This window comes from Triturus cristatus, chromosome 11 (genome assembly GCF_964204655.1).
Source record: "Triturus cristatus chromosome 11, aTriCri1.1, whole genome shotgun sequence".
In the NCBI taxonomy this organism is placed as follows: Eukaryota; Metazoa; Chordata; class Amphibia; order Caudata; family Salamandridae; genus Triturus; species Triturus cristatus.
In genome coordinates this window covers 1,132,207,566-1,132,222,770 of record NC_140594.1, presented here as the reverse complement: position 1 = coordinate 1,132,222,770, position 15,205 = coordinate 1,132,207,566, and the positions used below count along the sequence as shown (strand labels likewise).

Here is a 15,205-nt window from a genome sequence, read left to right as displayed (position 1 = left end):
TGGAAATGATCATCTTTGATCAGACTGAGAAAATCTTACTGGGAACAGGAATCTATCTTTTCGTACATTTACCTCCCAGGAGGAGGTTTCATTTACCACTACTTCGTTTCTTGGAGAAAACCCATATTTAATTGATTTGTTTCATTTATTGGGATACAAGCCCAAAGTTCTCTCTGCAGTTGTGTCTCAGGAACTGGTTTGTCTTTTAGCAAACAAACTGCCACAGATTTGGTGCGATCAAAGAATGAGAGATTTTGAGACCGATCTGAACATAGCCTCCGGGTCCCGCCCGCCCACAGAGTTTTGGCACTTCGAAGGGTTAGTGGGTGAGCTACAGCTTTACTCCAATTCACGATGGGGCACACCGTTATAATCCTTCACCTCTGCTTGCAGAGCTAGTGGGCTCCAAAGCAGGGTGGGCAGGTGGCGGCCAAAGCAGAGGCGGATGCTCTCCCGGATAGAGTGTCTGAGATTTGCCAGGACCATCCCTCTTATTAGGTCGAGCCTATTCAGCGTATGCACTGTCTGGAAGACATGCTGTATTCCGTCTATGGGCTTTCAACACCCCCAGCGCTTTCAGTTGGTTGTTTTGCCTGCCTTTTGGAATTCCTTTGCTCTGGTTGGTGAATAAAGTGCATCTGTCTGGCTTTGGGTGGTTGTTTCCCTCCCATCGGAATTCATCGATTGTTCCTTTGTTGGCCATCTCTGGCCATCTGTTGCCTCCTGGCGCACACCCCCTACCTCTGGTCATTGCTATTGCCCTTCTTGCGTCAGTGCTTGTTTTATTTTCTTGATTGTTGGAATCGGGTAGCGTGGTGCAGAGCGGGCGGGCCAAACTCCAGAGGAAATGTGCAAAGCATCCACGCAGTACACACATGCGACACACAAGGCACACTACAAAAAGAGACACTACACCAGTTTCGGTAGAAATAACTTTTGTATTGTCAAAACCACTAGGTGTCAGGTAATCTCTACACTGCGCCAACTGGCGCTCGGTTCCAATTTACAGGGGGGAATTATGTACAGGGCAGGGCCAATCGGGCCCCTGCCGGAATCATTGCGATTTACAGATAAAATAATTGTACGTGAGAAATAAAGCTCCCATCCATCCACATTGATCCTGCAATAAAATACATCAGGGCATGACATGAGACATTCGGCCGGAACACCTGTAAAGGAAACCTCACAGCATCACAATAAACATGACCGTCCCGGGCATCCCCTGAGGCAGGAAATTAGGTTAGGCAGAGCATCAATACATTAACCTGGCATTTAGACATAACCATTAACATAGCACTTAAGCACAGGACATTCAAAGATAGCGCTGCACCTTTCACGGCGATAGCGCGTTAAAACAAGGCCTTAGCGCGCAGGGCATGGCAACTAAGCATAGCGCTGCATGGGGCAATTGAATCGCATTTTAAATCAGGCATTTACCCTAGCGCTGCCCATATCAATTCAATAGCGCCTTAAAACCAGGACATATGAACATAGCGCTGCTTCTTGCCAATCAATAGCGCTTCAAACATGGCCTGTAAATCTGGCGCTGCACATAGCATAACATTAGGCCAGAAATGCATTTAATTATAGTCCCCGGCAGTCCAGTAGGTCAGGGCATCCCAGGTTGTGATGAGGAAGGGACACTGGGGGCGGGCACCGGCAATGTACCCCGAATTCACCCCCTATCCCTCGGCATTATCTTCCCCCTCACCGGCTTACTGAAGAGTTCCCCGGGCCGATTAGGCACACGTGGCAGCTGCCCACTGCCAGTCGGGGCAGCTGTACCGAGTCCAGCCAGTTCTGGCGAGGTGGAGGTCCCTGCCAGGACCTGGAAGGCAGGGGGTGTCCCTACAGTAAGTATGGGCCCCACGGGGCCCTCCGGGCATTCACCGGGGCGGGCACCGACTATGTGCCCCGACTTAGCCCCTCCCCACCAAGGCAAGCGCGGACCAAGGCCCCACGGAAGATAACGGACCCTGGGGGCGAGCACCGGCAACGTGCCCCGACACTCCCCCCACTCCTCAGTGGCCCCACTCACCAGGACTCTTCGGCCTGCTCCGGTGTGGCTCTCGGCCTCTTCTGCCCTCCTCCTGGACGCTCGAGGGCTTCCGGTGTGCGCGTTTCGCCTCCTCCCTGCAATCGAGGTTGCTAGACGACACCTCGCGCCGGCTTCACCCGGGCAGCACTCACCGGCACTCTCCTGGCGGGGGCAGGCACCGAGGCGTGCCTCGACTGTCCCCCGCTCTTTCCGGACCTCTTGGCCTTCACACGGGCGGTGGGGGCAGGCGCCGACAATGCGCCTCGGGCCCCCCTGACCTTCCGCCTCTCTGCTAACCCCACGGGGCTCTCTTCAGCGCAGGAGAGCCCCGACCACATCCGCGCTTCCTCCCGCTTCACCCGGGCCCCCTCCTGGGACCCGGGGCGGCAACACGGAGCCCGCGAGGCTCACGACGACTTCGGCTGCACCGGGGGCTCTCCTCAGTGCATGGAGAGACCCCCGGGCCGCAGCTCCTCTTCTCGCCGGCTCCTCGTTCTTCTTCTCGGGCCTGAGCCCGTCAGCCAATCCTGTCGCGGCTTCCCGGGGGCGCGGCCACTGACACGGCCGGCGCCCTGGTTGCCGGGCAACACCTGCTCGCGTGCCTCAGGCCTAGCACGGCCTTCACTGAAGCCGCGGCGGCTCTCCCTGGGCCGCGGCGGTGATTTCGGCGGCGGCAAAGTGCGGGGTGGGCACCCGCTTAGGTACACAGCAGGTAACGCGCCGCCATTACGCGGGGTAGGCACCCGCTGTACACAGCATTCACAGGCGGCACACACGCGGGGTGGGCTCCCGCTCCGCTTTACATACGTTCAAATGTGCCCGAGTCACGGGGTGGCCTCCCGCTGGCTTTGTAGGCGTTCCGGGGTGGCCCCCACGCGGCGCTTCCACGCGAACCAGTCCTTCCCTCCAAACAGCGCTACTGGGGCCGTAGCACGGGCGCTTCCCAGGCGCTAGGCAGCCTCCTCAGCTCCAGGGGCATCAGGCAGCTGGGTTACCACACTCACCAGCCGAGCACCATCCGTTTCAGTGTAGCGCTCCCCAGATTTAGCGCTCTCCTTCCAGGGAGCTGGGGAATAGCGCTCTCCTTCCAGGGAGCTTGTAGATAGCGTTTCCTGGTCCCTGCCCCTTGATTGAGGGTTTCTTGAGGGGGGGGAAGTTGCGTTGGTGGCTGCAGGCGGACTACTCAGTCTCTGCCTGTCGTCCCTGGATTCTCCTCTCGCCGGGCCAGATCAGTGGGTAGTTCAGGATCCCTCACTCACTTAAAGGGCAGTGCCTAAACCCTGTCACCTTCAGAGGCATAGGTCCCTGACTGATCCTACCGCCTAAATCTCCTGCGAGGGCTTCTCCAGGTTTGCGTTGCCCCAACTATATCTTTCCCTCGCCCTGTGGACAGTAGGGGGGGGGTAGGTAGGCTCAGGGCCCAGCACACAGGCCCAGGTGGCGGTAACCCCTGGCAGCAGGTCCCCTCTCTCCCAGGTCCACCCTCTGACTGACTGCATGGCAGCCCAGCTCCGCCCTTTAGACGCCCCTCACCTCACCTTCCAGACAGTGCCAGAAGCTTCTAGAAGCGTCTGGGGAAACTGGCTCTAACTGGCCTAGGGGGAGGGGTAGAGCACCCTGGGTGCCAGGCTTCCCTCCAAAAGCTGGGGCTGCTGGGAAATAATGCCTAGACTGACAACCCAGCTCAGTCAAACGGCGCAACCACACAGCTTTGGCATCCATCTTAAATTACATTTTTAAAATGGGGAAACGCAGTCTGCACACATTCAATCTTTACATTTCCACATTTGGTTCCACAGAAAAGCGAAAAATTTCTGGGAAAAGGGCCAAGTCCAACACAACCCCCTTCCAGCCAAAAGCCAGGGTAGACCGATCAATGCCTTGATGGGCTTCCCTGCTTAGGGCGAGAAAAGGTGGACGCAGGCCCGCAACTGCAGGAGCACCCGCAGGTTCTCCTCCACTCTGGAACCCGAAGGTTCCCTCTCTCAAACCTTCCTCGACCGACTGAGCCACCACCCGGGGGTCCCCTAGCTGGTTGTGGCCAGGACTGGCCCCTAGGCCACCCAGATGTCTCTGGCCCTTGCGGTCTCACAGAGTGGGGGGCAGTAACCCCAGGCCCGTAGTACCCGTTGACCACTCTCCTCCTCCTCCTTTCAGTTCCGAACTGCCACTGGTCCTCCCACCTGGGGTCCGCACCCTCAGGCTGACCAGCCCTCAGGGGCGAGGCTCTCCTCCCCCTACCTCTCCTTCTGGGGTTCCTCACCCTACTCCCATGCGAGGCACCCTCAGACCACCACTCTCTCCCCAGTCCAGGGCCTTGACCCTTCAACTGGTTCCCCAGCCTAGGGTCTAAACCCTTAGGCTGCACCGGTGCCGGGGGTGAGACCTCCCTCCCCCTGCACCCCCTCCCAGAGTTCCGCACCCTCCCAACGGGGGTAGCACCCCTGGAAGACAATTCTGGGGGGACACTGCTAACAGATGTCCCACCCGCCAGGTCAGGCAGTACCCATCCCTGGCCTCCCAACCCAGGATCTAAGCCCTGTGGCTGAGCCGGTGCCCGAGGTGAGACCTTCCTCCCTCTGCACCCCCTTCCAGAGTTCCGCACCCTCCCACCTGGAGAAGTACCCCTGGAAGTCAATTCTGGGGGGACACTGGTAACAGATGCCCCACCCGCCAGGTCAGGCAACCCCTGAACCTGGCATCCCAGCCCAGGATCTAAACCCTGCAACTGGGCCAACCCCAGAACCTCAGGAGCTCTAATTACAGATGCCCCGGGTCCTCCTAACACTAGGGGCTCCCCCTCACCGGGCGGCACATCAGGACAGCCTAGGCTCCCAACCTGGGGCTCCCTTACGGAACTCTCCAGGCCCTGAGACTGCGGTTGGGGCACCTCGGGACACCTCCCCGTCTCACTCCTTCCTATGGATAGGTCGTGAGGCCCTACAACCCTCTCTTTTCCCGGGGACCTAGCTGGGCTATTCGCCACCTCTCCCACCTCGATGGGTTGGAAGATCCCTGCACCACCCTCTTCAGGGTCACTCCCCAATGCCTCCTCAGACACCCTGGCCCTCACCCAGAGGTCTGCCTCCTGTGCAAGCTCCCTTGGGTCGGAGAACCCACACTGTACTAGGTGGTGACGCAACCTGGGGGAACAATTTCTGAGCATGTGCTCCCGGATGAGTACCTGGCACAGCCCTTCCCACTCATTCACTGCACTCTTCACCACCCAATCCTCCAATGCAGTCCCACACACCTCCACAAACTCCCCCCAGGACTGGTGGGACAGTTTTCCCCTGCCCCTGAACTCCAACCTGTCCCCCTCTTCCTGGGAATCAGGCACCGTCTCCTGGGCTCTGGGAGTGGGACACCCTACATTGGATCCACTCTCGCTGCCACCACTGGATCCCACCCTTACTGGTGAATCCAGACCACAAAAACCACTCTCAGGGGACAACCTACCCTCCCGAGCTGGTCTCTCCCTGGCAAAGGCCCTCTCTGCCTCCGCCATCCTCTCCTGCGCTAGGACCTTCTCCGTCTCTAGCCTCTTCTCCTGCACACTCAGCCGCGCTAGCTCCACCTTGAGCTTTTCCAGCGCCAACTGATGCTCCCTTCCTTCCCTCCTATCTATCCACTCTTCTGGGGACAGGGAAAGGGACGGGGCAGTGCCCCCGGGTCTGGACCCAGCGCGGGACTCCCTAACTCTGGTGTCCTCACTCGCTACTGGCGTCTCCCCCCGGTCATCTTCCTCCTCCTCGTCAGTGTCACCTCCCTCCTGGGTTATGGACTGGGCCCCCTCACTCTCGGAGTCCTCCCTACACTGGAGGTCCTCCTCCGGGTCTCCACTAAATCCACCCTTTAAATATGCGGAGGGGTAATCTGACAGGTCCCCACCAATCTCTAAGGGTTCCCCCCTCTTGAGGGCCTCATAGAGAAATAGCTTCCTGCGTGTGTTGCCTACTGGGGGTATCCCTCTCTCCCTGCAGAAATAAATCACTTCCTGCTCCGTGTACTCCCCAAGATCACCTTCGTTGTAGGTCAACCCCATCCTGGCAAGGTACACCCAGGACACACCACCCACAGTGCAACAAGGGGACACAATTTAAAAACACTTCCAGGAGGAAATCACAATTATGGAAAAAACAATAATTCCCCAAAACCTGAGATTACATTACACACTCAGTTTGCAGTGCAACCCGTGGTCGCTGCGGTACTGCGCAAACACAAGTCCTATCCCACCGCTGAACACCAATGTTGGAATCGGGTAGCGTGGTGCAGAGCGGGCGGGCCAAACTCCAGAGGAAATGTGCAAAGCATCCACGCAGTACACACATGCGACACACAAGGCACACTACAAAAAGAGACACTACACCAGTTTCGGTAGAAATAACTTTTGTATTGTCAAAACCACTAGGTGTCAGGTAATCTCTACACTGCGCCAACTGGCGCTCGGTTCCAATTTACAGGGGGGAATTATGTACAGGGCAGGGCCAATCGGGCCCCTGCCGGAATCATTGCGATTTACAGATAAAATAATTGTACGTGAGAAATAAAGCTCCCATCCATCCACATTGATCCTGCAATAAAATACATCAGGGCATGACATGAGACATTCGGCCGGAACACCTGTAAAGGAAACCTCACAGCATCACAATAAACATGACCGTCCCGGGCATCCCCTGAGGCAGGAAATTAGGTTAGGCAGAGCATCAATACATTAACCTGGCATTTAGACATAACCATTAACATAGCACTTAAGCACAGGACATTCAAAGATAGCGCTGCACCTTTCACGGCGATAGCGCGTTAAAACAAGGCCTTAGCGCGCAGGGCATGGCAACTAAGCATAGCGCTGCATGGGGCAATTGAATCGCATTTTAAATCAGGCATTTACCCTAGCGCTGCCCATATCAATTCAATAGCGCCTTAAAACCAGGACATATGAACATAGCGCTGCTTCTTGCCAATCAATAGCGCTTCAAACATGGCCTGTAAATCTGGCGCTGCACATAGCATAACATTAGGCCAGAAATGCATTTAATTATAGTCCCCGGCAGTCCAGTAGGTCAGGGCATCCCAGGTTGTGATGAGGAAGGGACACTGGGGGCGGGCACCGGCAATGTACCCCGAATTCACCCCCTATCCCTCGGCATTATCTTCCCCCTCACCGGCTTACTGAAGAGTTCCCCGGGCCGATTAGGCACACGTGGCAGCTGCCCACTGCCAGTCGGGGCAGCTGTACCGAGTCCAGCCAGTTCTGGCGAGGTGGAGGTCCCTGCCAGGACCTGGAAGGCAGGGGGTGTCCCTACAGTAAGTATGGGCCCCACGGGGCCCTCCGGGCATTCACCGGGGCGGGCACCGACTATGTGCCCCGACTTAGCCCCTCCCCACCAAGGCAAGCGCGGACCAAGGCCCCACGGAAGATAACGGACCCTGGGGGCGAGCACCGGCAACGTGCCCCGACACTCCCCCCACTCCTCAGTGGCCCCACTCACCAGGACTCTTCGGCCTGCTCCGGTGTGGCTCTCGGCCTCTTCTGCCCTCCTCCTGGACGCTCGAGGGCTTCCGGTGTGCGCGTTTCGCCTCCTCCCTGCAATCGAGGTTGCTAGACGACACCTCGCGCCGGCTTCACCCGGGCAGCACTCACCGGCACTCTCCTGGCGGGGGCAGGCACCGAGGCGTGCCTCGACTGTCCCCCGCTCTTTCCGGACCTCTTGGCCTTCACACGGGCGGTGGGGGCAGGCGCCGACAATGCGCCTCGGGCCCCCCTGACCTTCCGCCTCTCTGCTAACCCCACGGGGCTCTCTTCAGCGCAGGAGAGCCCCGACCACATCCGCGCTTCCTCCCGCTTCACCCGGGCCCCCTCCTGGGACCCGGGGCGGCAACACGGAGCCCGCGAGGCTCACGACGACTTCGGCTGCACCGGGGGCTCTCCTCAGTGCATGGAGAGACCCCCGGGCCGCAGCTCCTCTTCTCGCCGGCTCCTCGTTCTTCTTCTCGGGCCTGAGCCCGTCAGCCAATCCTGTCGCGGCTTCCCGGGGGCGCGGCCACTGACACGGCCGGCGCCCTGGTTGCCGGGCAACACCTGCTCGCGTGCCTCAGGCCTAGCACGGCCTTCACTGAAGCCGCGGCGGCTCTCCCTGGGCCGCGGCGGTGATTTCGGCGGCGGCAAAGTGCGGGGTGGGCACCCGCTTAGGTACACAGCAGGTAACGCGCCGCCATTACGCGGGGTAGGCACCCGCTGTACACAGCATTCACAGGCGGCACACACGCGGGGTGGGCTCCCGCTCCGCTTTACATACGTTCAAATGTGCCCGAGTCACGGGGTGGCCTCCCGCTGGCTTTGTAGGCGTTCCGGGGTGGCCCCCACGCGGCGCTTCCACGCGAACCAGTCCTTCCCTCCAAACAGCGCTACTGGGGCCGTAGCACGGGCGCTTCCCAGGCGCTAGGCAGCCTCCTCAGCTCCAGGGGCATCAGGCAGCTGGGTTACCACACTCACCAGCCGAGCACCATCCGTTTCAGTGTAGCGCTCCCCAGATTTAGCGCTCTCCTTCCAGGGAGCTGGGGAATAGCGCTCTCCTTCCAGGGAGCTTGTAGATAGCGTTTCCTGGTCCCTGCCCCTTGATTGAGGGTTTCTTGAGGGGGGGGAAGTTGCGTTGGTGGCTGCAGGCGGACTACTCAGTCTCTGCCTGTCGTCCCTGGATTCTCCTCTCGCCGGGCCAGATCAGTGGGTAGTTCAGGATCCCTCACTCACTTAAAGGGCAGTGCCTAAACCCTGTCACCTTCAGAGGCATAGGTCCCTGACTGATCCTACCGCCTAAATCTCCTGCGAGGGCTTCTCCAGGTTTGCGTTGCCCCAACTATATCTTTCCCTCGCCCTGTGGACAGTAGGGGGGGGGTAGGTAGGCTCAGGGCCCAGCACACAGGCCCAGGTGGCGGTAACCCCTGGCAGCAGGTCCCCTCTCTCCCAGGTCCACCCTCTGACTGACTGCATGGCAGCCCAGCTCCGCCCTTTAGACGCCCCTCACCTCACCTTCCAGACAGTGCCAGAAGCTTCTAGAAGCGTCTGGGGAAACTGGCTCTAACTGGCCTAGGGGGAGGGGTAGAGCACCCTGGGTGCCAGGCTTCCCTCCAAAAGCTGGGGCTGCTGGGAAATAATGCCTAGACTGACAACCCAGCTCAGTCAAACGGCGCAACCACACAGCTTTGGCATCCATCTTAAATTACATTTTTAAAATGGGGAAACGCAGTCTGCACACATTCAATCTTTACATTTCCACATTTGGTTCCACAGAAAAGCGAAAAATTTCTGGGAAAAGGGCCAAGTCCAACATTGATGCATTTCTTTTTTTATTTTATTGCACTCATTGTAAATGGAATAACCTATTCGGCTTGTCTTCAGTCTTCACACGGTTGACTTTATTGTACAATAGTTCCCCGATAATATGAGAGCTACAGAAAAGCATAGATTTTATTGATGCCTCGGTAAGAATATCAGTGAACCAAAAAATAAATAAATCTTGCTTTACTGTGCTACCTCTTGCCACAAATTTCATCACAGTTGAGCGACTGAAAACATGGAGCGTGCTTGACTGTATCACCAAGCATGATTCCTTTTCTATAATTAATTTGGGAAAGACCCACGGGTAACAACACGGTAGAGTGGCAATTAGCTGCACAACAATTCTTAAACAAGAACTTATTCCCAGCGCTCGCTATTTAATTTGTACTCTTTTCAGTTTCCATTATCTCAAAAACATATCTACTACGTATAATCATCGTGCGCATCTGTTCAGATTGAAACAAGCAGTGGTAAGACTTTGATAAACGAACCAAAGTTTAAATAATGACTTTCCATAAAGAGACACCTTAACCAAACATTTTTCTAATGCAATACAGGCTGGGCATTAGCCAGTATTTGGCGCTCAGCAATTGGAGTTACATTACATAATGTAGGTTGCTATGTAATGTGCATTTTAGTTATCTTTGCATAGCGCTATGCATCTCAGAGGCCACTTCAGAGCGCTAAATTACATTCACTATGCGCTGCTGTAGCTTGTCTCTCATTCTAAGCTCAAGATCATTTAAACATCTGCTAAAGTTAGAGTGACAAAGAAGGGACAGACTGGCAGACAGCGCCGAAACGTTCATTTGGTTTTATTTGGGGGCGGGGTTATTTGGAGTTTTATTTAGCGCAAACTCGACCCGAAGGCATCGGTTACATTACACATTCATTTTGTTAGGCATGGGGAGCTTCATTGATTTGTCCAGAATCACAGGATGTTGATCCTCCCTGCTGTGAGTCGAAACCGGTTCCCCAGTCTTGAGGTTAATAGCATTGTACATCTAATGTCTGTATCCATAGACTGCCCAGAGTCAGGGGCTGTATTCATTCCTGTCTCTGTTGCAGGGCCGAGACCTTTAAGTTGCACTGGATGAACTATCAGTTTAGAGCTTGAAAGGCAGGTGAAAATGGGCACCAAGAGCCATTCCCACCTGCCTTTCAAGCTTTAAACTGATTGCTTTGTTTCATGTGTTCAGATGGTCAGTGTGTGCTCTGGCGAGCTAATTTTGTATTATGCGCTACGGCTGGTGTCTGTCTGGGACATTTTCATAATGTTTACTTCTTTTTTAGGTCGAGCCTAGTGGCAGCGCGCATGCGCTGCTCGCTCTACGAGGCATGCTGTATTAGAGTATGCACTGGAAGCCCCGCCCACTCTCCTCCCATATTAGTTATTAGCTTGTAGCATTGTCCTTCGGAAATGCTGGCTTCTGATTCGTAAATAGGCTTGTTAGTCCCTCCTTGGTACCGCCTTGTCTGCATTTGTTACCTCTCATAACGACTGGACCTTTTACTTGTGGCGTTACACGGTCTCCTTCATAAGTCGGTGAGTACTATTTTCTTTAATGATCCTCCCTATTCCACCCACGACATCTCAGCAGGCCCTCTGGTTTTTCTAATGTATTTATTTAAGTTATAGCACATCCGCTTAAACTATAGCAGCCACACTTATTTATTTAATTAATAATGCTGGCCGCTTACGTAATGTATTCATTTAAATTATAGCGTGACCACTTTAACTGTAGCGGCCGCGCTTAATTATATATTTTAATAATAGTTCAGGCTGCTTTCGTTAGGCCCAAGCAGGTGAACATTCTGCCGCTAAGGATCTAATTGGGAGGTAATTGGCCTTCCTGCTGCACTTTTTCAGCTAGTATGCAGTTTTTTTGTTGTTATTTCCACTCCCACAATGAAGAAGAGGCCTTTTATCTATGTTTTAAAAACCAAAATATAAATAAAAAGCATTGTCATTTACAATGCCAATAGCTCAAACTCGCGTAAATGCGAGACCTATTGCATTGCAAATGCTTGTTTTAAATTGTCTGCAGCATATCCTTTATGTCTGTTTACTTACAATCTTTAATCTTTATCAGTCCCCCCGGTTTACCCTCAGTCCTGGTGAGACCCTAGTCTTCTTAATAGTGTCGAAACGCCATCAAGAGAAACAGACGGACAAAACACAGCCATGTGCATTCAGCACATTCTGTATTCAACCTTTGTCGCTCGTGGAAAAACATTAACTGTCTCTCCAAAGAAACAATTTTTATTGTTTATGTCCATTTAACTGGTCACTTTGCTTCCTTTTTTGGTTCTGGTTTTTCACTTGGGTGGTCCCTAAAACTCTCTCACTGCTCACCTTATTATTAATGGTATAATAGTTCATTACAACGTCTAACTTGAAATAAATGTTGGTTTGGTTGGATCAAGTTGGATATCTAAATAATGATATTCTGGTTGTTCGCCATTCTAAATTGAGAAAAGATTGATTCTTTATAGAAAAAATGTCTGGTAGACTGAAAACGTTTTTTAGAAGAATAAAGTCTGTTTCTATACCAACCATCTGTAACTATCCTTCCCATGCATCACCTACCGTCGTTTCATTAATCTAATCGGCCAGACATCTATCCATGTACTCATACAGGTATCCATCTGTTCAATAATTCATACAAACATCTACCATTCCACCAACCCAGCCATCCTAAACTACACCTCTGCTTCTTAAATGCTCACATTATCAGTATGGTAACTACATACATCCACTCCACATAAGTAAAACATATTTACATTTACAATGCCAATAGCTCTATCTCCCATTTTGCAAATAAACACTTCACTACAAACAAAAAACATAACTAGAATACATTGTCATTTACAACGCCAATAGCTCTAACATTCACTAATGCGAGACCGATTGCATTGCAAATGCTTGTTTTTACCATCAGTTCTGGCACATTCCAGTAAATGGAGCACGTCTGGGTGTCCACATGGGGTCAGCTGAGAAGGAGGGAGGTTTTCATGAGTGAGAGGCTAATGCTTTGCAGGTCAGCAGGAATTGTGTTCAAGTCCTCCAGTGCTTCTTGCTCTGCGTTTTGTGCCACTTGTTTGTACTTTTAAACTACTTTTGATTGCCTTTCCTAGGTTGTACGAAAGTGTATGTGTTGTCATATATTCTATCTCATTTAATTTCATTATAATGATTCATGTCCCTGGGGTAGCCAGCACTAAACATTTTAAATAAATCATTATACTTCCTTTTATGCTTCTGTTTTTCTGTTGACTATATCATTGATCCTGTCCTGCTGTGTCATCTATTTGTTTTTGCTGTCCTCGAGTTAGCTTTTCCATATTTTTATATATTCTTTCATATGGCGCGTCACGTTCTATTTCTTCATATTTTCCTCTTGTTGCGCTCCTAGGTTCTATGTTTTACCTTCTTTATATTGCTCCCTATCTTCTCCTCCTCTCTATGGCTGGTATATTTATAAACTGGGTTTGTGCTTGTGTGTGTGCGCGCACACCCTTGTACGCTCTTTTGTTGTCCCCAACGTTCGCTTTGACTTGGTATATCGAGCTCTCTATTCCTAAATCTACTCTCTTCTAAAGTCGTTCAAAGAAACACAGAGGATCGACTGTCCTCAAATTTAGATAAAAACAAATTCCTCTGTCCACTGTAACTGATAGCGCCTCTTCTCCTTTTCCTCTGCAGGCAGCCAGTCTTATAGGAAGTGAGGACAGCAACTGTCCTCTGGGAGGAGCCGCCAAACGTCACCTCAGGACCAAGCCAAGTTCCGATGATTGGAGCCGCACAGCAACAATGTGTTAGGCAGACACAGCGGGATCCGGCAAGCAAGCGCTCAACACTGCAAATATTTTTCAGAGAAAGAGGGGCAGACTTCTTAAGTCTTCTACAGGTTCAGCCAAGACACTCATCCTCATAAGAAACTTTGAGAGAATCATGGACAACCTCTTCAATCTATCATCGAGACATCTGGGCCACTCAGCGTCAAAAGAGCCTTTAAGAGAATCACTGACCAACTTCTTCATTTCATCAACCTCCCACCTAGGCCGCCCATCCTTCGAAGAACCATTCAGAGAACCAGCGGTCAGCATTTTCAATCCCTCATACTCTAATCTAAGCACCCCAATCTCATAAGAACTGGTCAGAGCATCAGGGGCAAGCCTCTTTCATCCTTGATGCAACCAGCCACTTTAATCTTCCACACACACAGCCGGGCTCCTCCGACTCTCAGGAACCATTGAGAACATCGATGGTCCATACACCTCGAAGCACAGAAGCGAGGAGGTGTCCACAGCTCTGTAGTGATCTAGTGTACAGACAAACTATTTATCATAATTTATTTTTATAATCTTTACACATTGCTGCATATCATTAAAGAGTTTCATATTTATGTAAAGCGTGAACACATATCACCCTGTGTAGTGTGGAAATAAAAGGCATTTGGATGACAAAAATGGAGTGGAAGTCAATATATTAGGATCATTGCCAGCTTTCACTCAGGTTGCGTACAAGTGTCTGTGTGCAAAATGAAACTTACCTGTGGCAGACATGGGAATACAGTGTCATTGCCTATCAGGTGGTTGCTGCTGTAGTTACGTTCATGCTCCCATACCACATCCCCCTTCCCCCTTACTGTTGGATACATGACAGCATTTAAAAACAGGAAAGAGAGAGATTTGGAAAAATAAATTGGGTGAATTGGGAGAATTTATTTTCTCAAATGAATTGCATTGAAGGGGATCCAATTTTATGGAAGAAACCGCTTAACTATATCCATATTTGACTTAATAAATTGGGGGTCTCCAACCTGACTTGCAGGGGGTGGCTTCTGGGGGTTGGTGTTTGTGGTGTGGCACACCCCAAACCATGGTATTCTTGGCTTGATAGTCTGGTCTGAGAGCCATGAGTCTGGTCTTCTATGTCTTTTTTTCTTGTCATCCTGATTTCACCGAGAGGTTTTAACCTCTTCATGTTTTGGATCAGGAACTTAAATATATATATAGTGGCAGATTTACTACAAAAGCAGTAAGTCACACCCTAAGTAGTACTCCTTGAATGGATGCAAATGTACTACTTTTTGGAATTCACAAACATTGGCAGTAGTAGGCTTGGAAAGCAGACTCTAGTTTCCAGGCGTACTACTGGCAATCAAAAACCCAAAAGGGGATCGGACCAATGCTTGCAAAGAGTCTAACCACTCTTAATCGCTCGCAGTAGCATTCCAAACCATTGCTTTTCACCCACTGTGCCACTCTAGACAGAGAGCCTGATTAGAGGGAGTAAAGGCAGACAAGTGGTGGAGGATTTTATGCCCACAACTCTGCCTTTAATCCACCTACCAAATTTAGAGATGTCTGCCGGCCTCTGTACACATTGCCAGGACCTGCAGTTATGTCGGCTCCCGTCAATGTAGGAAATGTTTGACGGGTGGCTCTGTCAAACATGACAGCTGCCTGTCAAACTTTACCAAAGTTTTTTATTTTTCAAAAAGAAACTCCCAAAGTGGGAGTTTCTTTTTGAAAAATAAAAAAAACTAGCGACCTCCATCCCATGGTGAGGGGATCATTTTTTTTTTTTTTTTTACAGTCCGGCAGTGACAGACAGGAGAGTACCGGTGATCTAAAATGAAGTTCTTTTTTTTCCTTGTTTTTTTTCAGATTGCAAATTTTACTTTCCACCTCAGCTTAGATCCCGCTCATACTGTAGGAATCGCCAAATCCTCAGAGCTTTTTCCAGTAGTTCATGGGTGTGCAGCGGTTTTGTATTCATGCAGTTCTCTATGGCCTATGTCTTTCACAGCACACTCACT

General features: G+C 51.9%; 1 protein-coding gene across 2 annotated transcripts in view; it reads left to right on the top strand.

Moving 5' to 3' along the window:
- ARMC9 (armadillo repeat containing 9) overlaps positions 1–13,850 on the top strand; it is a 542,713-nt gene extending 528,863 nt beyond the window's left edge. For both annotated transcript variants that reach the window (XM_085635734.1, XM_085635735.1), the window contains exon 25: positions 13,084–13,850. In XM_085635734.1, the coding sequence (XP_085491860.1) occupies positions 13,084–13,106 (23 nt within the window). In that variant the 3' untranslated portion in view covers positions 13,107–13,850. The remainder of the gene's footprint in view (positions 1–13,083) is intronic.
- The last annotated feature ends 1,355 nt before the right edge of the window (positions 13,851–15,205 follow it).